The 27,509-nt window shown below is 39.5% G+C and overlaps 1 protein-coding gene across 1 annotated transcript in view; it reads right to left on the bottom strand.

Annotated features, from left to right (window-relative positions):
- The window catches only part of dpp6b (dipeptidyl-peptidase 6b), an 82,449-nt gene that overhangs the window by 25,224 nt on the left and 29,716 nt on the right, over nucleotides 1-27,509 (bottom strand). The window contains exons 2-6 of the mRNA XM_030774136.1: nucleotides 11,813-11,927; nucleotides 8,391-8,489; nucleotides 664-758; nucleotides 359-433; nucleotides 5-57 (exon numbers count right to left, since the gene is read on the bottom strand). Coding sequence (XP_030629996.1) covers nucleotides 5-57; nucleotides 359-433; nucleotides 664-758; nucleotides 8,391-8,489; nucleotides 11,813-11,927 — 437 coding nt within the window. The remainder of the gene's footprint in view (nucleotides 1-4; nucleotides 58-358; nucleotides 434-663; nucleotides 759-8,390; nucleotides 8,490-11,812; nucleotides 11,928-27,509) is intronic.

The following is a 27,509-nucleotide window of genomic DNA, read 5'->3' as shown; positions in this document are numbered from 1 at the left end:
TCACGGGGTTGTTAGACTGCAGATGGTGTAAGAGGCCATATAGGAATACTGATAGATCTGTGTAGATGAAATTTAAAAAAAAAACAGATAGAAAATTACAATGATATATTTAACAACCACATCCTAATACCGCACCCATTAAAAGATATTACACTGAACTCTATAGAATGTATGCACTTCACTGAATGTAATATTGTAAAACTCTGTTCCATGACAGTTTGGTGGCATCTTAAAAAAGAAGAAAAGAACAAACAAATGGGAGGACATTATGACTTTGAATGACATTTCAACCAAGTGTTTGTAGTAAGAGAGCTTTCACAAACTAACTAATGAACTAAATAGATAAATTTTGACGTACAGGTTCCACGTTGTAGGCCAGTAGCACGTGGGTCCGGTCTGGGGATATTTGATATTTGGTGGCTCTGCTGGTTTCCTGGACAACCAAGAAGAAAAACACACATATTATTACTTACTTTTGTTTTTGGAAAAGTCCAATGATTGAGTGAGCTGATTCGGAAAATGGAAAGCAGATCTTTTTCAGAGCAGCCAAAAAAGCAATATTTACTCTCTAATTTCTGTGCCTTCAAGCCAGAAATGCCAATGACATAAATATGAGTTTGCGCTGTCAATGCTGCACTGAGAACAGTGTAAACAATCACTCACAAACATCTGGTTTCCAACCAAAATCTCTGTCTTATTGGCCTCAAAATCGTGTACAACCACATCGCCTTTCCGATTCCGATACAGCAGCTCGGTCTCTGAAAGACAAATGAGAAAAAAAAGAAGAAAAAATGATTTTTCGATTTCCTACACAATCACGATATTAATTACATAACACGTTTTCGGGTTGTGTACAGTGTACGTGCACATCAGAGCCAATCATAAATAAACAATGACCCTCCGGTCTTTTGGTAATATGGATCTCCACTCTCATGTCTCCAGTTACTAAACCTCTCATTTATAGGTCATGAGTTTGAATTTCCAGTGTTAAAGGCCAAACCCTCACCTGGGATATGACTTAGTGAGAGTGGATACTGCACAAAGTACCTTTTCAAGCATAGTCATTATTCACTGTTATGCCTAGAGGACAGATGTTTCTGTTCAGGATATGTAAACAAAGGAAATATGCTAAATGGTGTGCTTCAGTTTTCTGTCACTCTTTTCAGTCACAAAGGCGAGTACACAATGGAACCGTCACCGTGTCTGTAAAGAAAACGTCGTCGACTCCAGCAGGATTTAACACTGCTTGTCATACACCGCTTGAAACTGTATAGCACTGCTTGTCATTGGACCACTGATAGAAATAGCTTACAAAAAAAAGTGAAAACCCTATTTATATAGGTGTTACACATTAGTGATTCTGGACACAGGTTTCCTCCATTTTGTAAAACACAAGTATGAGGTTTTTTCCTTAGTGTTTCATGTCTTGGAGAACCTCTGTTTGTCCTGGTTTTATAGTGTCCCTTAACTTACTGACATGACTGTGGTCTTTAAGTCTCGGAACTTTAAGTTTCCAACACACACCCCCCTTCCAACCCCTGCACAGTCTGTAGGTTACAGGCCTGAATGTACTTCTATGCCAGGCTAATAAATAATACAGAATACCGATCGCGTTAAGAGCACGCTCAGAGAGGAGACGCAAAGCACGTCTGACTTAAAATAATGGAGCTTTTCCCCTGGTGTAAACACAGCCTTAAATGACCCATGTACTGTAAGGAGGGGAATACAAAAAAAAAAAAGAACAGTACATGAGAAAATATGCACACACTGTTCAGTTTTATCTTCTCCAATCCAGCTTCCTCAAGGAACATTTTACTTGTGTAACGATCTCTTTAAATATGGCATGCCACAGGAAAACTGCAATTAGTGGGTGATTTGCAAACATATGTAATGTCATGGCAACCAACGACAGCTCGTGTGATGTCAGAGAGGGCAGCAGAAAGCAATGAGTTGAGCAGGATGTGGATGGTTATGGATGTTTTGGGTGGGGTTTTTCACTGTAATTCATTTTCATAAATGACATTGAACATGGGTTGATATGAGAGCCATCTATCAGAGATGTTACACTCTGTGTCAGATGCTCTTCACATTTCTGTGTGTGTTTGTGTGTGTGCGTGTGTGTGTGTGTGTGTGTGTGTGTGCGCATGCTCTAATTTCATATAATTCAATAGCCTGATGAGTTCAGCAACATATGTAACAAATGACTGTGTGAAGGAGACTTTTCGAGTGGATTTGAGGGCACTCGACAGTACTGAACCAAAAATTGCGTTATATGGATAATACATCACAGATCAGGCCTCAGCAACACACATTGCCTGCATGGTCCTTGAGATGATTTTACTGTTGTAAATGATTTAATATGCCATGATAGTAATCTACCCCCAGAACGTATGTGGTTATCCTGTGTGAAAAATAACCAAAAATATCCAGATGCCTTTTTTAATGTGCCATAAAGAATATTCTTCAAGAAGGATTACTAATGCTTCATGCTTTTCTTTTCCCCCTTTTTTTTTAATGTATGCTACACACAACACAGTCTTGGTGGTAACCTGCAGTACATCTTTTAACATGAATGACAGTTCATATAAATTTCCATATGAATATCATCATATGGGTACCAGGAATGCATTCATGGATCATTTTACTCATTTGATGGCTGTTCTCCACGTCTTCTTCCCATACACTGAACACCTATCCTGTTGTTACAGCATAAGCAGTATGTAAATTATGTGAAGAAAACGTGTGGGCATGCAGCTCTTCATTAACCCCTTCAGTTATGCCAAGGCTATAAACGCAATAGAGTAAAACACATCAAAGTACACAACGCCATGCAAAAGATACGTGCTTAAGACGGTCCCTAAGACTCGAAGAGATCCTGAAATCTTGAAAATTATAAAAAGGTGAATTGTTCTGAACAGAGATAATGTTTTGTTGACTCCTCTGGGTGACACAAGGGGAAAGAAAATCAAAGTGGGAAATATTTTGTGTGTACTTTTGGATGATACACCCTGTGACATTATTATTGGAAGTGGACTTAGGGTGCCAAAAGGATTGAGCTATTCCTCTGATCCACATGGATTCACATACAGCGATGGGAACAATGTCCTGTTGAGATTTCTATAAGTAGGATGAGATTTAAGGTCACAGCTCTGACTCCTGGGCCCAGTTGTTCAAAAAGTTTAATCTGGATCAAAATGATCCGGATTTGGAAATTCCATGTTTTGCTATCCAGGATTAGGTAATCAATTTTATTTTTGTGCCGGTTTTTCAAAGCAACATTGGATTGGATCACCCTGATCCAGATACAAAGTTTTCGGCCCAGTTGTTCAGAAGTAATCTGATCAGATTTCGGCTTTCGGCTTGGATCAAATCTTGAAAATGGGTTGTTCAAGAGAGAAAAAGGATTCTGAAATGGGATTAGATCATGTGATCCAATCTTGGTTTTGATCTGGATCAATTCTTCAGTATGTATTGTTCAAAAGTTTTTAGCAGGATTGGGATACTTTTGATCCAAAAAAATCAGGATTATCCTGATACCGGCAGAAGGGTGGATTCAGGAAAATGTAATAAAACTTTAAAATCGGTCAAATAATGCAACATTTGTATCATGTAGTATATATACATTTATTTATATTTTGCACTTGATTTGTTTAACTGTTACAGTGATAAAGTAGACATTAGGCTACCTATTAAGCCTTTCAGTATGGTAATAAAAAAGAGGTGCCCCCATGCTGGCTACTCTACCTGTTGTACTTTACATAGCTAGTAGCCTACATTGTGATATGTTGTTCCATTTAGAGCACTCGTAATCCGAATTTGGTAATCTTGATATGTTTGTATCTGGATCAAGGTGATCCAACGCAATGCTGCTTTGAAAAACCAGTACATAATGTTGGCTGGGATCAGGATAATCCTGATTTTTTGGATCAGTATCCCAAGTATCCCAATCCTGCTAAAAAGTTTTGAACAACACATACTGAAGATTTGATCCAGATCAAAACCAAGATTGGATTACGTGATCTAATCGCATTTCAGAATCCTTTTTTTTTTCTTTTGAACAACCCATTTTCAAGATTTGATCCAATCCGAAACCCAAAATCCGATCAGACAACCTCTGAACAACTGGGCCCTGGTTAATGCTGACAGAAATCATGGTTCCGCTTAGCTTGTTTATCTAATAAATGCAAAAGTACAATGTTCAGAGAAAGGAGAGGTTTAAAAAGAACAAAAACAGCAAAAAAAAGAGGCTTCTTCATAAGCCCTCCTCTTAAAATCTATTACAGGTATTAATGTCACATTTGTACTTCCATAATTACAATTTACAATTTAGTTATTTGGCAGATGCTTTTTACCATAGCGACTTACAATCAGTGCATCAGTCGGATTTCTAATACCTTGTGAGCAAAGATCACAATAAGACTGGGCGTCAAATTGCCCCTTCGCATTGCGCCCCTGGAATACTTTGACAAACACAGATACAAGACAAAGGGTTTTTTTTGTTTGTTTTTTTTTTTATTGTAATGGTGAATTAATTCTTTAAAAGACACCATGAATATATTTTGTCCATTTTCCCATGGAATGATCACTTAAAAAAAGGTTGTTGACCTTTCTGTTACATGAAAAATATTAAAGTCAGGTTTAAGGCTGAAGAAAGCATGCACTGCTAAAATACTGACTTTATTAAAAATCATTTATATGTTAAATGTGAGTGTTGAGGGCATGTTAAATACACAGAGAGTGGGTGTTTTGGTAAACTTGATGCTAATTTATTGTTGCTGATAAAACACGCTACTGTGTACTTTGTGTGAGAACATGCTAATATGAGAACACACTGCAAAACCTATAACAGATGCTAATGCTGACCGCTAAATAGAGTATGCTAATGTAGCTCTCCGGCCAGCAAATACTAATGGGAAATGCTAATACAGACCACAGCAGAAGACATGCTAATATGGCATTTGCCAGCAAGTGTGAAATGCTAATAGACTAAATGTGGCAGAGAACTGAAAAATGCTAATCTGGTATTAGAAAGAAAAAATGCTAATTGTGATGTCTTGGGATGTACTAGGCTCTTTAGAGGGACTGGACTGATCTATACGGAGGAACAAACTTCTGCTCTAGCAGTTAATTATCTTGACCCATCTGCTTTGGGAAGTGCTCTTTTTACTAGCTGTCAAACTTCATTTTAGATAACTTTTAGAGTCTGACAGTTTATTGAGTCTAACATTTTAGTACTTTTTTTTTTTTTGAGATATTTCAGCAACACGTAACAAGGTAGTAACTCCAGGTAAATTCAGACAGGTACACCGACAGATCAAAGTCTGTTTTACCACCTCTGACTCTCCTAAGCTATTTGACTTTTTTCTTAGTCTGACTTAATCTTCAAATGTTTTTTCTTAGCAATTTCTGAGTGTATTTTGTACCCAGGCAAATGCCATATTGCTGTAGAACATAATATATGTTCTTCAAAGGTTTGGTGGTGTTTAAAACGAAGTTTCTAACATTGCCTGTGTGATTGTGAAACAGTATTTTTTTTTACTGCTGGTCCATTATGTCAAGCTCTTGAGATAGGAGAGTTTCAGTACAAATATGCTTGACTTAAAAAAAAAAAAGTCACTGCCATTTTCTAAATGTAGCCAGAGCTAATGAAGACGAGGCAGCTAAATTTGTTTAAATTATTGAAAAATACAGAATAGAAAGGAAGAAAGGAGATATATCATTAGATGAGAGGACAGTTCATTCACTCAGTACCAGCTTTAAATAATGTCACATCTTTCTAGGTAGCATTAACTAGCTAATTATATGAGTCAAAGAAGTTGACCTTATTAGGTTGCGAGAGCATGGCTAAGAGTCGAAGCTCCCTTTTGTGCTTCTGTTTACTTAATTTTATCTATTTGTTTATTTGTTTACACCCACCCTCCATTTTTGCATATGTCTTTGAAAAAAACCCCCCACTCTTTATGACATTTCTGTAGTTTGAATCATGGGTGACAATAAATGTATCTTAGAGTTGCTAGGTTGTCACTAATCTAAAAAACATCCGGTTTTGTTTGTTGAGGGCATGTAAAGCCCTTTGAGACAAAAGTGATATTAGGCTCTAAATAACCTTGAAACTTATTAAAACAAACCCCACCCCCAGATGGAACCAAACCTGCACCCTTGATCTGTCAAAAATGGCAGTAGATTGTTTAAATGTCCACAAAAAAAAGTCTGATTGTTTCTTATTCCTTAACAGATTGATGAACTGTGAAACTTTGCCAGTTTGATCTTCATTCTGGCCCATGAGAGTAACTCCTCTGGCCTTTTTGGGAGTTGTGCTATGCATGCTTTGTTCTGAAGGATGCTTGTGACATCATCACCATGGCTTTGCAAGGCCAGCAGTTTCTGTACTGATCAGGCTTGGATCGCAGATTGTCTGCCTTGCTCCTTTCAAGATGACCTCACAATCAGCTGTAAAAATGGTGTGAGATATTGAGCATGCTGTCACTATTCTCTTCTCTAGCTGCTGCCAGACGGTCGCGTGCTCCTGTGTCATATCGTAAATCTTCAAGTCAAAAATACCAGTCTGTTAGACTCCTAATGCAGGATTATATGTGGAAGAGGAAGTCAAGGGCGAAACTGATGAGCTCATGGGGGACTTAGCTGAAGGTCTTTGCCAGGTCCAGCCAGACTGTATGGTCTGACCTCTCCTGTTTAGCAGCCTGGATTTGTTCCAAGATCATAGACGCGTGTTCTACACACCTGGGAAAACCTGAGATGCCTGCCTTTTGAAAGCTTGTGTCTGTGTAGCTTTTCTCAAGGAGATAGTTGGAAATTCTCCTTGCCAAGGAGGAGAAGATCTTACCTTGCACAATCAGTAGGGAAATGCCTCTGAACTGATGTTATGAGACTCCTTTTCATTGGGGGATAAAGACGGTCACTGCTGTTGGCCACTCTGCTGTAATGTGTTGATTCTTCCAGTCACCTCTCATCAGATTTCACAGTAACTTTAAAACTATGAAGAAGTTCTTGTATAGTTTGCATGGTATGACATTTGGGTCCGGGGCTAAGGCCCCTCTGGCTTTCCTACAATCTGCTTGATCTCCCGTGATTGCTGAGGTTACAATGGATGGTCAAGGTCAATTCTATCTTACTCACCACTGAGCCACTTAGCTTCAGGGTCATGAACTTGAAGCTATTTGCCGAAGATGTCCTGAATGGTAATAATCTGTTTGAGCTTTGGAGGTGCGATGTTGAACTATGACATTGGCCTGGAGGGACATGGAACATACCCCGGGGATCCGAGTGGAACGCTCTTTTGCAGATTGCTGAGTTGGTGCTTAACGTGGTCTTCAAGTTGTTGGTGATCTCCAGCTTTCTACTCGCCTTCCCAACTAAGAGGCCCCTGGCATACTTGAAGGTTTTTTTTTTGAAAAACCTCGTCCTTGCTTCCTCCTTCTTGCTCCTCCGCTTCTGCATCCACTCTGCCATGCTCAGCGCAGATTAATCTGATCTTAATTTGGACCCAAAATGTCATCAGCCTTTCCGTTTCATGCTCTTCTACCTGCCTTCATGCCCTCAAGAATAACCGCTCTCTTCTTCCCACCTCCCTAGGAATGCTTTCTTTTGATGTTATTTCTCCAAAATCTATCTGTACACTCATAAACTGCACTGACACTCATCTTGGGGACTTGCCACCTACTGTAAGCCTTTATGCTCTCCCTGCTGGCCATCTGAAACACTGGATTTGATAATGTTGTGGTGCTCAACCTGGCTCTGAATCCCTCTTGTCTGACTTGCTGATGCAGTGCAAGGTTGCATCTGGTTCTTCCAACTGCACTTTGCCTTGGTTCGGTGGATTCGAGGTCCTTTGCTCATTAGTTGTTGCCATGACAGTTGTTCCTGTAATATTCATCCTGTTTGGTCCATCTTTCATCCTGGCTCTGAGAGGACCTTTGAACTGTCTTAGCCTCTTTGAGCTTGTAGTTTGTTGGGGATGTCCCCGTATCGAGAATCTCTGGGTAGCCTGCCTACCCCTGGTAGAATCTCTTTTGCTGGCAATCAGTTTTTTCTGATCATCCTCTAGTCTACCCTAAACTCCAACTGCCTTGTTCACAATTGTCATTGCTTGTCCAGAAACAGTAATTAGATGTACAGGTACATCAGTTTCAATTAGAATTAGCTTCTCTCCTCATGAATCCATATTAGATGGTGACTTCTGTTTGGAGTACTTTAGCGTTAGAGTGAGGTTTCAAAACCACGCATCTTGGGGCAAACGGGTGTAATCTTTCTCTCTTTACAAATCTATTGCCATGAGGCACTGAAATGAATCGTTATACTTACAGACAGCATTAACATAGAGCCACACTGAGGTAACAAGGGAGGGTTGAAGTCAATTCTGTCTTACTTACCACTAAGCCACTTAGCTTCAGGGTCATGAACTTGAAGATCCTTGCTGAAGATGTCCAGAATGGTAATCTTACTCATCAAGGCCAGGTCATCATTGTCAGCTGTAAGCACAACAAGTTGTGTTACATTACAATAAATACAGTTACAATATAGAGAATGAAAACACAAGAATATAGAGCTATGGAGCAGCTTTTGGATTTTGTTCACACCAGTGTTCTCCATTACTGATTAATATGGCTTTGTGATTTTAAGATATCATGAACTATTAAAAAATTAGAGAAGCACCTTTGGGTAAAAGCTCATCTTTAATGAAGGAATAGAACATCAAATACATTTCTAAGCTGTTTTCTTTTACATGAATACAAGGCACACAAGACAATTACCTACTGCACAATAATCATACTTCCATTCCCATATGTGATGCACATTACTTCTTTTGTCTTGTCTTGTCTTGTCTTGTTTCGTTTGCACTACCCTTATACATATGCACATTACCATTGATCATGTACATTCTGTTACTTAATGCACTTTACTGTTGTTTGCACTACCCACATATGTGACGCACATTACTGTTGTTGTTTACACTTCCACACCCACTTTATGTATATTGATGTCTTATATTGTCTGTATATTGCTTGAATATTGTGTACTCTGGTCTGTAAATAACATGTTATTGTCTGTATATGCCTGTAGTACTAGAGAGACACCATAGGCCGTAACCAAATTCCTTGTCTGATTCTGATTCTGATCATTTGCTAATAACTATTAAATAACCATGTACATAGCTAATGACTGATTGGTCTCCTCTGCAAGTTTCAACAATACTAGGCCCATCTGTTTTAACAAGTCTTTTATACTGCTTTTAAACCAACAACAACAACAAAACAATGTAAAAACAATAGATATGACATGAGGAAATAGTGTTATTTCTCAGTTTTTTTTTATGTTAAATCTGTCTCACAAGTTAATGTGAACAACATATTTACTGGCCAGTCACAAATGAATGATAATAATGTAAGCATAAGTGCAAAAGAAAGCTTCACAAACTATTTCTGAAATACCTCTCTTCACCTAACTCTGAATATGCTGTTAGTGTTGATATTTAGCCTTTCACTAAGAACGAGAAGAACTTCTGTCTCTGTGATGCATCTACCTCCTGGAGTCTTATTCTCACTTGTATTGTGCTTTGATGTCTCAGAGAGTTTACTGTAACTCTCTGACTAGTTTTGAGTTTATCACCACTGTCTCTCCTTCTGAGACACTGTTTTGTCCAAGTGAAGCAACTTTTTTTTTGCTTTTTAAAGTTGTTTTTTATTGCACTGAGTTTTCTGTTCTAAGCCAATGTCTGTCAGTTTGAGTTTCTGTCAGTTAGAGATACTGTTCCATCTCCTATGGCGAAGCAGGTAGACTTTTTTCCCTGATAAACTTCTTGAGTATAGCTCATGGATTTGTTTTTAGTAATCTCTCTCTCTCTCTCTCTCTCTCTGTCTCTTTCTTTCTCAGGACCCAGGGGAGTGCCATAACAGGGCAAAACAACAAATTAAAAAAAAAAAAAAAACAGAATCTGTCACAGTGTCATAACAATGTCTGGCTTCTCACACCATCTCCAGGCGACTGCTTTCCGCCAGCAATTCTCTTTTCAACACACTGTGGCAGGCCGTGGCAAATCAGGAGTGGTGGAAGGAGACGCAGGAGAATGGAAGGCCGGCCTAACCCAACGGCTCATTCCACAGTTAGCACACTATTGATCTGAACACATCGATCCAAATCAGCCAGACTTTTCTTGTTTCATATAGAGGAGACTACCTTCCGGTATTCAGTCTGTCCCTTTATACCCACAGGTGACCGTGGTGAGAAATTTGATGCCACCATACAAGATTGGCTGTGGGAGCATTTTGAACAATGTGACATCGAGTTCTGAGAATAAGGAAAAAATGGCAGAAACTTTAGGGCATATGTCAATCAAAATGCCATGAAACTCCTACTACAATACTAAAAAATATATATATATATCACTTTATCATTTTCCCATCACCTAACTTTACCTGACCATGGGGGGGCTCATTTCTACATGGATCAATGCTATTCAGTGTTTATCAAGATTTAAACTATTTTTGTTCACTCACCCAAAATTACTTTTTTTAAATACCATTTTAACCCCGTCTCCCTGCAGTTTGATATACGTTTACTTTATCTCTATGATCATGAGAATCTGCCATTGCATGAGCCCTGTGCAAATCGGAGAGAGTGAAACCTGGCAAATGGACCCTCTGAAACATGTGAGTCACTGAATCACTGCATCCTCTCACCTGCCAGCTTACACAAGTCTGCACAGGAAATAATTCACTTGGACTGTCAAGCAACTGTACAGCTATCCTATTGTCCCTAGCAGTTACTGCCGGGCAATGGCAGAGAGAGTACCCCAGTGCTGAATATTCGCTCAAATTTTTGTTCAGATTTGTTTAGAGCACAGATTTTTATGATTTGCTCGTCTGAGGTCATTTTTTTTTTTTACCGAGCATGTTTGAATATACCTTTTTCTAGATTATTCTCTTGGTCACATTTTTACAGGAAAGTGTTTCAGTTACAGAATTAGACAGACTGCTTGGTGCTTGGAGTGCTAGACTCTTCCGTTTAAAATAGAGGAAATGGGGGGGGGGGGGGGGGGGAATTACAAATGGATAATAAACTGAACTGTAACGATTGAGCAGTTTAATATGTGACAGGCTTATAGAAAATTGGCATTCTCATTGTCATTTGAACATAAAACACTGAGAACAAAATTTCAGCCAAAAGGATTCAAATGGCACCTCTGGATGTCCTGCCAATTTTATAAATGACTCAGGCTATTACAGTGCAATAATCTATGTTAAATGAAACTGAATCATTATCATTATCTACATTAAAGCCCCATTATCTATCAGAGGATTGACCTCTCATCTCTGGAAAAACCAATACCACATCTTCAGCACTTCATCTCAACAAAACATGCACTGGAAGACGTATATGAAATGGAGCATGGATATTTCCCATGTTTGAAACGTAGATAATTGTGTAACTGCTGAGTATGGTTAAAAGAACATACTCTCACTAGTGAGAATTTGTGAAGATCTGAACTTTTTTTTTTTGCATTCATTTTTCAAAACAGGGGAGGCTGTCTCTCTGTGCAAGAGGTAAAGCAACTGTATCTAGAAAACACTGTGTGTGTGTGCTGCACATGGTTATACACAGAGTAAATGTTTGTAGTTCAGTTTGTAGTTTATTGCAGTTTGGTGCTCTGCTTTGCTTTTTTTTACTTTCATTGCTCTGTGTGAGCAGACTCTGCTTTCTCTTATTGTTATTGTATGTTTTTTTTTAATAAAGATCACAGTGTGTGGATGTGTGTGATCTGAAACGAGCAGAGATGATAAGTATAGGCTCATACGTGGGGTCAGCGCGATGACAGCGGTGACGATCAGAGAGCAGATGACGAGTATAACCAGTAGAGCGATAGCAATTCCCTTCCAGTTCCTCTGAGGAGGGCTACTCCCAACCAGTTCCTGTTAAACACACAGAAAAGAAAACAAACACAGACACACACACACACATAAATACATAAGGCATATGGAAAAACAGACTTGAATGCAATGTCACATACACACACTCATATGACAGAATTCAAGAGACAAATTTGTGTCCATTAGAAGGTCCATCACAACCAATTTCAATGCAGAGTGATGGACTGAATAATGCATACGCCACTTTTTCTGGCATCGTCCTCCAAAAGCATCTTTCTGAATAGCCATGACAGAACCTGTCTTAGCGACACCCACGGTCCAGTCAGGGCACAGAGGCTTCTCACAGCTGTACAGTCAATGTCACAAATTATGGTAAAACATGCAAGTCAAAGACCATGGCACATTTTGTCTCCCACAGAAATGTGGCATAAGCTTGTAAAAGCACTTTTGATGACTGACTTGAAGCAATGTTAAATATTTTATTCAAGCCAGACTCCAAAATACGTTGTTCTGGAAAAATACTGCTATTGAAACAAAAAGTACAGCTGTTTGTTTTTTGGGAGGGATAGGATCCATACTGGTGTTCTCGCCTTGAAGTCAGACACAAGTTGTTAGGATTTGCCAACGTAGGCAAGGGGTGGGGGGCAGGATTGGAGCAGACGACTGATAGAGCGGGGGACTTGATTACCCAAGAGACCCGGCTGTCTAGGCTGTAGCCACAGGGGGAGTCAGAACTGTGCTATGCATGGCTATTTTAGGGCTAGCATGAGCTTGGAGATAGAAGTGACTGGAACAAATTCAGGCGGGAGGCCGCAATAGCCAGAAATGTCTGGAGTTTGACATCTGAATGAAACGGTGAAAAACATTGTGACAAGTGTGAAGGAACAACAGAAATAAAATCTCTGACCCTGCAGGTGGACGAGGGGCGGTCTCAGTCAAAACACAGCATCATTTAATTATGAGCGTCATAGTGAATTAACCCATGCTATTGTGGTTTTTGTCCAGTATTACCTGAATCCTCTTTGAGCAAGGCATATCTGTGTACTGTAGTTGGTACTTCACTTGAGTAATTTCTTTTTATCAGAGACAGTTATGTGGTAAAAGCAACTATGGTGTCAGACTTGGGATAAGATGGAAAATGTCAGATAGAAAACTCTAAAATATGTTATTGTATGATGTTATCTGGTAAAAAACAAAAACAAAACAAAAAATAAATAAATAAACACAAAAAAAAAAAACAAGCAAAAAAAAACAAAACTAGTAGATCCAGTCCTGTGGTTGCAGCCTCACAACTACTGTGAAATGAACATTTCTTATTTTCTAGTTTGAGGAATAATGTAATACAAACTTCTCATCATCAGAAGCCACAGTTTTTATCAGTAATTATCACATTATCATAATAATGATCACATTAATTAGTAGTCATTAAGTCACAAAGGTTATAGCACACACATCCGTGTTTTTTTTAAACTGAAACAAACTGAGATAAAACAGTCTGACTGAAACAAACAGTTCTACAAAGGTACCCCTCAGTGCTATTTTCTTTAACATTTCATGTGTTTTCAGGTTCTTGTGCAACTGGCTAAAAAAAAAATTAAAACTCTCAGGGTGTGTGGTGTCTATAGAGGCAAAAAGCTCTAATAAAATGCTCTCTCTGTTCAGTTGAAGCCGTGCTGGGCAGATGGCGACTAAGAACAACCGTATTATCCTGAACACTTGACTACTAAAGTCCAACTGCTTCTAAATGCTAGGAGAGAAGCCTAAAATTGCATATGGACATAGCATTGATTTTATACCATGAGACGGAGCATTGGAGGCACCATACACGCTTTTTCACCTCTCAGTCCACCTTCACCTCCCTCTGCCTTGCCTTTCTCCCATTTCTGGAGACATGCTTGGGCACTTAACTGGTTACTCCACGTGTCTACAATAAATTGGTCATTTTACAAGGCAAAGAAGCAGAAATTTTGCTCGACAAAAGTAAGAGATTGAGTGTCTGTTTAAATGAGCTCAACAGACCAATGAGAGTATGACTAATGAGTGGGTTATTACTGTTCAAGCTGTGGCACATCCAACTCATTTTTAAGAGCAGCCCATTTCATCGAAACCGTACCTTGTAGTGTGCCATTCACGACGTTGAAGAAAAGAGGTTACGAAAAAGAGGAGACACAGTCATGATGGAAAATTTAGAGGAGGGAAATCAGAAACAAAGAGCTTTTGTCATCATTTTAACCCAAGCATAGCTAATGGTGGTTTTGTGGCCATTTCCCAAAACAATGGAAAATGTCTCTCTGGACAAGAGGTAAAGTGAGGATACCTAAACAAAACTGTGTTCTGTCTGTGTTCTGTTCATAGTTGTCCTGAAGGCTCATAATCACAGACATGGGTTCCATTAACACTGTACAGAAAATGAACGTTATACTTTGTATGTGTGTGTGTGTGTGTGTGTGTGTGTGTATAGGTGCTAGTGTAAGTGTAAGTAAAATACCAGGACGAACACATTTGGAAATTGTTAGAAACTCAGTCTGTGGAGGTCATCTGCAAATAGCGATGCTAGTACAGCTAACAACGTGTTGACACGTCAACTCTACACGGCAGCTTTCGATCTATTTCAAGTTGACCTAAAATTAAATGTTCGTAGCTTTATCACTTCTAATATGAGAGAAAATTCCTGCTTAATCAGGAGATTAATTAGCATCATTAGCCTTGTGTTCAAGATGTTCAGACACATCTGCTGATACAAGCACTCTTCACAAGACTTGTTGGTAGCTAAAATCTTACATCCATCAAAACGATTTGATGTATGTGGTTAATCCTAAAGACAGAAGACTTGTATGGTCAACGTTGGATTCTAAGAAACTCAAGCAGCACTGGATTGAGGATAAAATCACACAGAATAAACTATCTCCGGCATCAGGTATATGAAAATTAGCTACTGACTAACCCAGCTGGTCTAATAGGGAGCAGGGGTTTTACTTTATGGTACATGGATCGACAATTAAAGCTCAGTTTGATGGTGGAGAGGTTTAACAGCAGCTGGTGGAAATGAAGGAAAGGTTTTACAAGAACACGTAGAGGTAGTAGTAGAAAGAAAGAAAGAAAGAAAGACACAATGAACTGTGTGTGGGTAAAGCTCACAGGAAAGAAAAGAAAACAGAGGAAAAGCTCTCTGATCTCAATGGAAGGCGTTTGGCTAGAACAAACAACTGAGACAATGTCAAAGAAAATCAGGTGAGTCATCTTTAATTTCAAAATCCAATATGCTAGAAACAGAACGGACCACCTTCGTATTAAACTGAGCTTTAGTAAAGGGGGGAGGGAGCCCACCTGACTCTGTGCTTCCACCTCGGCAAGCAGCATTCTGTGACACACGAAAATACCCCCCCAGCAATGAAATACGTCAGATATAAACCTGCTATGACTAGAAACAGAGATCAGCACAGAATACTGAGAGCTAACATATCTTACAATGTCAAAGAAAAGTCATTCCTCCTGCTTGGTTTGTTGTTGTAGAGCATTTGGGGCAAAAAAAAAAAAAATCGAAATAAATAAACACCATCGAGGAAACATCTGCCAATAAACAGGGTTTGACAGTTTTAAAAAAGACATGCTATATCCCTGAACATGTCATTTTGTACATCATACTTTGACCATGGGTTGGGCGACTATGAACTCCATGCATTTTATGTAATAAAACCAGCAAAACAGTCTAAGGGTCGTGGGATTGTTGAGACAAAACGCTCTGATTATGCATTTACATACCTCGTCATACAGCGTATCATGTATTGAACGATCTACTCAATAACAAACACCTGTTTGTATTGTCTGACAAAAAAGGTTACACTGTTCTTCATTAAGCTTTTTTGTCAGTGCTGCTGGCAGCAGTTCATTTTTAGATGTACCTGAGGCAAAAAACAAACAAACAAAGAAAACAACAACAACAACCCTCTTTTATGGTTTATTTGTTCAGTGACCATGCCACAGAGAACACAAACACCTAACTGCCCATCTGCCAGCCATCACGCTCCTCTATATCACCATCAATGGCTTAATGTCTCTCTCCTATTCACAACTCCACAACAAAAGGCTCAATAAAAAAACCCCTTACATTTGGATCTGCTGTCCCAGTTAAAAGCAACTGCAAACTGTGTGCAAAGAGGGAGAAGAAGATATCGTCTTGTTCCAGAGACCTTTGGTGAGCTGAACGGGTCATCTGCTTCCAGATGATGAATAACATGTCTTGCTCCTGCCATCTAGAAATATTTAGTAGAGGCCTAGTCAGATAGTATTTGTTGGGGGAAAAAAAACAGAGAAACCTAGAGAATCCCAGAGTATCAATATGCATGTTGCTGTTGAACACACTGAGGTAACGCTATGTAGAAACATATCTGAAAAACATTTCTGACCTAGTGACCGTTTCAGTGTGCAACATGATGGCTTTAGTCATATACAGTACGTACTCTGTCTTTGCATCAGCATTGGCTGGAACCGACTATTTAAATGCATTCTGACAACTCTATCTCAGTCTGTTTTCACACACACACACACACAAAGAAAGAGTTTGTTATGGCTTTTTTGAAAAAGTGAGGTGGCAGTGTATGAAATGCTGAACACAGTTATGCTCCAATGTATAACCACACCACAATAAAACTTTAGTCGTGCATGATTCAGTCCATAGTCTGACGCCCACTCTTCAATCCAATTTCTTGTTCTTACCATTTCTCTTTTTGTTCACTTCTGTACTGACATATTTTTTCCTCTAGCTGAGTTAGGGTAAAGAGACATCCCACGCTTAAAATCCTCTGAAAGGTGGCTGCAGTTGGATTGTCACTATTTTTAAGAGGACCAAAGTCAGTCTCATGGAGTTATGTCAGCTAGTAACAGCCAAGAGCAACGTGCTTCCCTGACCTGCAAAATCATTGTAAACCTTATTGTTTCATGATAATACATTTCAGTATGGTGCATATGCTATATTAAGTATGCTTCAAATGTACTGGAATCAAACGGTCTACAAAACTGGACACTAAAAACTATTTGGTCTGTTATATAGCCTGTTTTACACACACACACACGTTGTTCTGTTACATTATTTCAGTAAACCAATATATAGCCATGTTTTTACATGCTGAAATTGTGCTCGCGGGATTTTGCAGACTGCATGAGTGAGAAGAGCCTCACATCCTCTCTCAAGGACCAGTAGCACAAAGATGCTGTCTCGTGCCGCCCACCCTTTAGTGAGAATGAATAACACTATCAGTCACATTACAGAAAAGAATATGGAAATCCTCCTGCTGAAACAGAGAGAGATCTTATAAACACACACACACACACACACACACACACACACACACCATTAACATTTAAAGAACTTTTATTTGGGAATTCAATATCGAGGCCATTCGACCACTGTTAATGGCACTGAGGAGCTATTTAGCTTTAAGTGCATTTTATGCCATTACATTTGATGAAAATTAAACAAAAAGAAAGAAAGAAAGAAAGACAGAAAAAAACAGGAGAAACCAAAAGAAATGCAAGCTAGTGAATAACCTGTCTACCAACAAACGCAAAAGCAAGGGTTTGGTTTGAAACCAAATATGCAAAAACAATGACGTGATGTTTCCTTTTTTTTTTTTTTTTTTTTTTTTTAAAAAAAAAGCACTTTTACATTCCACATTATGCTTCTAATGACATATGATTCTAATGAACCAGTAGTATCTAAACCAATAGAATGGAATGGGGAAGGTTCACTGGTGGATTTTCACTTAACAGAACTTTTTTCATGATGTTTTGTTTAACGTTTAGTTAGGTTAGTTGATGCTGACAACTATCAGGTTCTAACAAAGTGTGACAACCGGTCTCTAAGGATGAAACATTAGCTAGGTTTGGTTAAGCCAGCGTAACTGACCTCCTGTCGTACTCTTTGTCAAAGTGAGACAGGTCAGTCACAGTGTTGTCAGTACTAGATGGGATGTGATTTTATTTTCCATGTCAATGTCTCCCTCACTCTTCTCTTGAAGACCTTCTTTACTTCACCATAGCCTTTATAGGAGTCATGAAATGTTGTGGGACTCGACGTACATTTTTCCTATACATGCAATTATATGGATTAGTGATTCTCAACTCCAGTCATGGGGAGACCACAGGCACACTGGCCTTGACCTTGTGAACTAGGCAAAGTGCCGCTTGTAATGGCCAAAATATGCTGTTTAGTGGGTCCCCATTGAATTGAGAAACACTGCAAGTGATAAAACCAATTGTTTTACTGAGGTGCGTGACTCCTTTAACAATAACTTCATAATGAAATTATATACAGCACAGTGCATCTGACAAAACAGTGGGTTCACTTATGTGGAATACTTATGTATACGAAATGTTATACCATGCATTAAGTCATCCACTTAAGCGAGCTGGTACAAAGTGTGTGAGTATACAAGGGCAAGCTCTGTCTTCAGTATAATAAAATCATTATCAATAAGTGAACAGCAAAGCCATCCATGCTACAGTTATATCCATTGGTATTCTCTCTATAAGAATGGATAGGTAGCAATGTTCTTCAGTTAAACCAGAAGAAAAACCTCATGTTCAGGCTTTTTTCTCATTATAATATGAAAGACTTTAACAGTAATAATTACAAAGACAAGCCCCTTGTTTGAGATGAGTGTGTGGAAAAACCTCTTATTAAATCTTGTTTTGATTCTTAAAAGGGTAAAAGGACAGGACAATCTCCCTCTTCCTTTTGATGATGATGATTTTTTTTTTATCCTCTTGATCCAGTATGAGATAAATGTTCACGAGATCCGTATGGTAAGGCTTACCCAGGTTATTCTTGGATTGGGCCTGAGAGCGAAAAACAATCCTGCAAGGCTTCCTCAAAGAGGTCTCTCTCTTCTATGAGTCACCCCAGTGGGGTGCGCATACAGTATCTACCCACACTTCTGTGAAGAGTGAAAAAGATCTTTTCTGATTTCTGAGAGTTGTGTCTGTAAAAGGTGTGCAAGTCAGGGGAGTTAGAGGGCAACGCCACTGGTAAGGACAGAGAGAGACAGTTGCACATAGGTGACAGGGTTGGCACTTAGCGCTAGTTGAGACGAGAACTAATTGGCCCTATTAACGTGATTGTTGACAATGAGCAGTTTCCATGGAGTGACAGTTTTGTCACCAAAATATAAACTGTTCAGACATTAGTCACTAGGTGGAAACAGATGTGTCAGAAAGATGACCACATGAGACATTGAGCCCAGGAAAACTATTCAGGGTATGAGCGAACCCAAATTACTTTTTTTTTGTTTGTTTGTTCATTTTTCCAGAAGCATTCAATAATGATATCCAAAGTCTAAACAGGTGGTGAGCAGTTAAGACTCTGGGGGAAAAGGGATCTTTCTCAGTCATTGCTAGGCTGTTACCAAGTTGCCAACTGCTCTTCTATAACCATGACTAGAGCTCTCTACACATAAGCACATAAAAGAGTGTCTGAGTCCCTCTGGATTGCTCATCATCATGGTTTTGCCAACAACGTTTGACTCGTTGAACTCATCGACAAACGAGGACACGATCTTGGAGATAGAGCTGCGTGAAACCGAAAAGTCGAAATCAAGAGGGACTTTATAAGAAATCTGAATTTCATCTCTGTAACCGTCAGTGCTCGCCTTTTCCCCTTGCCATGTCATTAATAAACCATCAGAGCTAACTGCTGAATAAAGAATGCATGCCAGCCATCTGGGTATCAAGTTCAGGGACAGTAGGGCATCTGTCTGATGCCATTCAGATTTGCAAACGTCCTGTTGGAAACTTTTGAGGTTGGGCTAGGACAGCACCAAAGGCCTAAATGGGGCCAAATTAGCTCTTTGTCATGAGCACTGTGTGGCCAGAATATCCTTTGAATTGGATAACCAACCGCAGGATCCATGACACAATAAGGAGGCCAGTCGGGTCATTTGAGGTCAGAACCTCAGTGAAAAAAAAACCGACAACAACAAAAAAAAATCCTACCGCAGATCATGCGCTATATGTAGAGTGAAGAGTTTACGTAGCTCTCTCCATCTCACAGCTCGAAAGACATTTGAGGATCTTTTTTTTTCTTTCTCATAATTCATCTAATGAATGTCATACTGGAACCTTTCAAGGTTTACATATGAGATTCTCAAACAGCCGTGATCTGGTGTGCGACATAATGCCACAGGCAACCAACTGCACGGATCTCATCAAACACGACAGACATAGATGCTATTTTTTTTTAACCAACAGCTGAGACTACACCACCAAAACCAACCCGTTTAGATCAGCTGCATTATACATTTGTGTGTATGAAAATGTATATTTAGACCTCTGACGTCTCCTCATCTCTGTGTTTACTCTTCCCGATATATGCCTGAATATCTATTTCCTCCAAAAAAAGAAATAACATGTATCAGAGCACAGACTAGTGTGTATAAGAGCTTGTTATCTCCTGACAATGAGATGGAGCTGGTGCAATGAAAAGACCGCACTCCTCCAGTTTCAAGAGCCTTATTTGTAGCAACAGAGCTCAATAACAAGCTGGTTATAGGATAATATGGAGAAAGTTATAAAACTAGTTGAGTAGTTACAATTACGTGTTAATATCTTTAACTGTCTCCAAATGTTTTAGATGTAACCATTATGTAATATGGAACTGACAGTTGAGTGAAGAGCATTCTGTTCCTTGGTGACAACTGCTAGGTGATAAACGACACCTAAGCTGTTTTTATGTATTCCACCCACTTCGACTGAACAAGTAAATTTTGTCTGACTCGAGAAAATGACCATGGCATTATTTGCTATTTGAAGAGACGGTTCCGAGCTGTCAGAAGAGTGCTGCAGTGGGGTTGTGCGGAAATGAGTGGGCTGGGGTTGGGGGTAAGGGGAGGAGGGTGGAGGATGGAGAGGGGTGGTGCTGTTAAAAGCTCGAGTGAGATCACTGTGATTTTCTATCTATCTACACACACAGACACACACACACACACACACACACATATACAGTTTCATGATGAAATGTTATACCATGGTGTAAAGTACTTTGTGTCTATAGCTTATGCTTTGTCTATTCTCTCACATACGCCTACTATGTTACCAGGGACTATGGTGAAAAACCCAAGGACTCACTTACAGAGGAGAAAACCAATTTTCAGTTTTTTACCCAGAGTGACAAAAGAGTCACATACACACACAGAAACAGAGAGAGAAGAAGAAAGAGAGAGCACTAAAGAGAATAAATCAACAGAATTCATTGAGCAATATATTTACTTTGCCGTAAAACCGTGCACTACCGTGAAAAACCAAAAACCGGCCCCCTCTTCCAAATATCCTTTCAGCAATACACTTCTAGCAATACTTAAGCGTGGCGTTGTTGCTTAAAAATAGTGTGATAGGATTAAATCAACCTTGTTGTTCTCTCTAACTAACCTGTTCTCCTCTGTGTGAGCGGTTGTTGTCTGTGCCTCGCTCCATAAATGTGACTCTCATCTTTAGGTCGGCGGCTTGACCCTGTGATCCCTGGCCCTGCTTGCCCTGCATGGCTCTGTTCCTCCTGCACCTTCCACAGCTGCATTAATGCATGTATGCACTACATTCTTTATTTGCTTTATTAAGTTCCAATACCCCACTAATGTTATCCTTTCCTCCCCCTCATCTTCTGTGTGTGTGTGTCTCATATGCCTGAGTATGAAGGCCCTGTGTAAGTGTGTCTTCCTCCCAGGTATGCCCCGCTCCCCTCCGTCCTCTTCATCACTGTCCCCCTCATCCTGCTTTTATTGTCTTTATTTTGTCTGCTAGTGTATTTTCCTTTGCATTATGACTGTATTACTTATACTTATATAATTGCCCACTGGGTCAGCACCTATTGCACACCTGTCTGGCCATGAAGTCTCCTCTTCCTTCTCAAGATTTCTTCCATTTTTTCCCTGTTACACTTGGGTTTTCGGGAGGAGTTTTTTCTTGCCTGCTATGATGATTAAGTCAGTGGGTGTCGTCCTGTTTTGTTTGTTGTGGGCATGTAAAGCCCTCTGAAACTTTAAACAGTGATATTTGGCTATAAATAAACTTGAACTTGAACTTTGCAGATATGGACTGCTCATGACCCATCCGATTTAATAAATAAAAGGAATGTTCTGTATTTTTAACAAAAAATCTGTTAAGTGGAAATCCATGTGTGCTCTGGTCCCAGGCCTTGGAAGAAGGCAGAAAACTCTAATTTGATGCCTTGGGACATTGTTCCAGCTTTGGCTCATATGCCACACAATCATTTGGCCATAATTTAATGTTGACTGATTTTCAGGTTGACCTTTGCTGATTGCGAATAATTGCTCTGTTTGATGCACTGCATGAATTGAAATGCGACAATTATGGCAAGTTTGAATTGTAAAACTGTAAAACTTTTTTTGTTGTTGTTGTTGTTGAAAGTCACTGTTTTGTTTGTTAGTCTTTAAATAAATGGACATTGAATGAACATTCGAGTTTCAGTGGGTAGAATTATCCACTGGAGGACAGAGGAAGCAATGAAATGACCGAACGGAATGTTATCTGCACAGTCCATTGGCATGTCGTCCAAACAGTTCCCCTCCTGCTCCACATCATAAACCGTCTGATCGGCTAATATTATGCTCTGACAATGCTGCTTCTTTTCAGAGTTAATCTCATCCTCCCCTCCTTCCAGCATTTTATTTACCGCTGCATCTATCTTGTGTTTTATGCTGCATATGTGGACCCTCACAAAAGAAGCTGCTGAGGCAGTTCTTCTTTTCCTTTTAAGCAAAAGAAACTGTCTCGTATTTTATGCAAAACAAAATGTCATGTTGTGACTGATGGACAATACGTTTTCAGGGTGTGACATACCATATGAGTGTGTCAGTCATTTACGAAACTAACGTGGAAGGAGAGAGAAAAGGTTTATACCAAATCTAGCTTGTTAAGGTAATTATCGTGAACATTCTGAGTAAAATCTACTACTAATTGTTTCAGATTCCAAGGCATGAGTAACCATTTAATCAGTTTTACTGTAAGAATTCACGTCTCCTTGGATACGGTTCGGTTACTATGAGGATGGGACCATGTATATTCATGGCCAGAAGACTTGTCTGGTAATGACTTCTGAGTAAAACCACAGTGCTAAAATGTGGAACGAACATCTCTGACCATTTCAGTAGAACCTAACTGGCTGCTTTATTAGCTTGGGAGTTGTGTCTTACTTGATAGTAATGGTTTTGTTTCCTGTAAATCGACTAAACCTGCATGAGAATAATCCACGAGTTGATTCTAAAGCATCATCTCCTCTAGACCACACAAACATCCACTATGTCTAAGGAAAATATAAATTCATGCCAGTGAATGAAATTGGATTTTTCTGATGTACGTGATAGAAGATAAGAGAAAGAGAGAGAGAGAGAGAGAGAGAGAGAGAGAGAAATGAGAGAGAGTGAAAGAGAGTGTACCAATATTCCTGAAACAAAATAACCTTGAACTACTTGAAGGGAGGAGAGAAAAAAAGAGGGGAAGATTCTTGTTCATTAGTCTTAGCCGATGGCAAGTACGAGGCTCTGAGAGAAAGTCTGTGAATGTGGAGGCAAATCTCTGATCAGCATCAGAGCAATACCTGAGGGCTGCACTGAACCAACGCGTCTCAAATCTGCAATCCTTGACTGACACCAAAGTACAAAAGAAAAGACATGGAAAAGGAAAGAGGAAATCACTGATATTGAAGCACCATAAACAGACACCAATCTATTACTGAACATTTTTTAAAAAAGACAGCGTATGTAGTGTCCGAGTTGTTCTGTGGCGTGACTGATCCTTTCCTCTGAGCTTCCATGTGCTTTGACTTGGCACACACACACACACACACACACACACACATTAATAAATAAATAAAAAGAGAGAATGCGAGCATGTGAGTGGGTGTGCAAGTTTTGAGCAGACAGGAATGAGATTCTGGTTGTATGGGTAAAACACTGAGCATATTTAGAGACGGTTCTTAGCACCATGAAAAAGATAAATAGTCAGCCCAGGGTGGCCTTGCTCCTGCTCTTGAGTGCATGGCAGTTATGCTAAGTTACATTGACAGACTTGAGCACCACTCACTCCAGAATGACGGTCATCTGATCTATACTCAGGCCATCTACTTATATCTATATACAATATGATATAACATGATAAAACAAGACACAACACAATACCATAATTCTTTCGTTTCTCAGAAATTCGTTGTGGTAGAGGTGATCCCGTTTCACGCCAACATGGATTACAGACAATCATTGGACCCAGATAATTATCACATGGAAACGAATCAGATCACTGCTCCGCAAACTTATCGGGAACACGTGATCCAATTAACTCCCAGCCCTGAGCCCATCGTGGCAATGCTGCCCATTGAAAAGAGAAGTTCTATTCATCCTGAGCTCAACTGTTTGGGTTTGCCAGTCTAACTGAGTTTGGGATGAAAGCATATGTACGCATTAAGGTGTTCCATTATTCCTCTTATTACACATCACGCATGCGGTTCGGTAACCGTGAAAAACTCTTCTGCCGAGCATTATTTTGAACGAGGCACTTAAAGGGAAAACTCTATTGTGATGGGCACTTTGCAGTGTTGAAATGGACTGATGGATTGATGAACACATGTGGGAGATCTACAGCTGAACAGCACATTCAAACAGATGCCTAAGAGACCAATTAGCATGCCCACAACCCTGTGGAACGTTCTGGACTCGGAGCCTTTAGGCTGGCAGACACAGCTGGTGCAAAAGTCCGACATTTTTAAGACGACATATTTTCTGTATTCCATTTACTCAGAGTGGCCAGCCAGCCAAAATACATTACAACAGCTTATGAAGCCCTGAATGAAATATAATAAACCCACCACAAGCCACATTTTGACAACCTATTGTGCAGACACACTCTGAGACCTGTACATGGGTATGGATGAAGGTGACTACCTTCCACACATACAGATAATGAGGATCATGACTACATTGACTGGGGCTCTGTTAAACCAAAAGCGAAATTAGGCTTGTTCCTACCAGCGTCAACATATACGCCATCTCCATAGAAACAAGGGGGAAAGCCTTCACCTGCGCAGAATCACGGTAGATGCAAGGATGTGAGAGGAGGGGGGCAAAGCACATCTACAACACCACAAACAACTTCAGGCAGCATCTCTTCCAAGAAAAATCCTGGTTTTCGTCCTACAGCGATGGAATCAGAATTTGGTCAGGATGCACTGTGATGTACCAGTGAGGTGAATGAGTGAGAGGACAAGAACTACTACACTCCTTCAACAAACAAAATCCATGTAATGATATGATAGTGTTTTGTGCTATGCATATGCAAGCAAAGCCAAAGATATAATGAGATATATACAGAGCATGCGGAGGATCATCATATTTTTTTATATCAGACACCATCACATAGACAAATGGTTACGTATGTGCATGTGTGACTGTGTGTGTGTGTGTGTGTGTGTGGGTGGGTGCGGGTTCATGCATGCATGTATGTTTTCCGCAATGAAAGAAATATTACTGTTTATAGTTCAGACCAGTGAGACACGGAATCACATAACAGAATGTATGACCGTTATGACTGCTGCACACATAACAGATTAAATCTTTAGGGTTTAAATGTCATTTATCTCTCTCTGAATAATTGTTCCTAATACGCATCTTTAATCAGACAGTCCATGTTTAAGAAAACAAGAAACCTTTTGACAAGCTAATAAAAAGTTCTGGACTCATTTTTGTTGTTTTGTTTTTCTCATCAACTGTATTTTTATTAACTGACAAACATAGGCAAATATTATTTGCCTCAGATATAATTCAGTATCTCCACTGTAATAAGCACAGTCATCATAACCATGTGTCAACCTGCAAAGCCTTTTAAATACAGATATGGTTAGAGCATCAACAGCAAGCCCAGTACAGGAGAGAGGGAGAACTCATTTGGCAATATTTAAAGTCAAAAGCCAAGCAAAGAGCAACGTTCTGAATGTTATTCTTTGCGCTGATTGGAGTGTGTAATAAAATATATCCAAAAGTGTTAGCAAGCGCCAAAAAGTCAATATTCATAAAAAAATATTTGAGGATGTAGTGTAAATAATGTTAATAGTGTTAATAGGTGTTAATAGGACAATTAATGATCTGTGTGACTAAAGGTCGTTCGACATCCATCGTTTTATCAGACCTCCAGTGATATTCTGTAATTTCTGACCCAATTTCTTCATACACCTCCTGCTGCTCCGACAATATGTGTCACTGCAGTGCCAGGAACGCAAGTAAATAGCTAAAAGAAAGTGCCAGAAAAATACAGAGTAAAAAAATAGGAAAATATGACTGATTCTGGCTGACGAGAGATAACAGCAAAGCTATAATTACCGTCTATATACCATAGTTTCCAAAAGAAGCATAAATGATAAGTCAAACACACTGTTTGGTTCATCTCTACGTCCTTTCTGACTCCAAGGAAAGGAAATTTGAAGAGAATCAAAACATATTTTGATACGAGGTCTGCTGTCCAGACATCTGATAGGGAAATTCAGGATAAGAAAAGCAAATACTCATTGTTATGGCTACCTGTAGCCCAGGAAACAAGGAATGAGAAATTTGACAACTTGACTGCACAAGTTAACCTTTCTTCTGACTGCATAAAGGCTAGCATGACAGTGAATGCCGCCTGTTGATGGAAGATATTCAGAATTGACATACATTCATTTGCTGGAGAAAAAAATCAGCAGTGTTTAGTCTCTAAAGAAAGAAAGAAAAAAGAAAAAAAAACATTTAAAAACAAAAGCCAATAAAGCCAAGAGTTCAGACAGTAAAACATCATAAGCAACAAAATCCCTAACCAAAAATCCCTAAATATCCATTAAGAAAACCCCTAAGTACCCCTAAACAAAATCCCTAAACAAATAATAAAATCTATTGAATTTCACAGACGGGTATGGAGTCTGTTACACAGGCTCATCAGTGATCTCGATCGCACACTGATCGAATTGCTTGTCATCGCACTTCATTTTTATCTGGACTCCTGGCATCAAACACCATTCTCAATTAAACTTATCTATTGGGCCCACTTTATCATTGCCGTCACCGCTCCAGAAATAGCCACTCCGAACGGGATCGAAGCCAGCTATTCTAAGCCTTGATTCTACTTCAGCTTAAAAACCCTAATCAGTGTCATTTGAGAGCCCTACTTTGGGGCTCAAGAGTCCACACGCAGAACACGTGGCATGTGACTTGCACACATATGTATTTTAACATGTATTGCACTGCTAAGCCAACTTTTGTTCAGTAATTGACTAAAAACACAAGCCACTTCATTCTGAACCTTGGTCCCAACTTTCTGTATATTTACTGACATTCCAAAAAAGTAACTCTCTGGCATCAGTCTATTAATGGAAGGTCGAATTACCTTTGAAAAGAGGTGAATTACACACAAGTGAGCTATGGATGGGTAGGGCTCCGGTTGGCTATCTGTGGACCACAGCAGGTGCAATTGTCTGGGTTAATTGATTTTAATAGCGAAAATGTGCAGGTTGCCTTGTTTTGTTATTGAGACAAACACAGCTTGGTGAGCGCATGGAGACAAATAAAAATAAAGAGTTATTACTGAGCGGACCATCTG

Source organism: Chanos chanos, chromosome 5 (assembly GCF_902362185.1).
Source record: "Chanos chanos chromosome 5, fChaCha1.1, whole genome shotgun sequence".
Lineage (NCBI taxonomy): Eukaryota > Metazoa > Chordata > Actinopteri > Gonorynchiformes > Chanidae > Chanos > Chanos chanos.
This window is presented reverse-complemented; position numbering and strand designations above follow the sequence as displayed.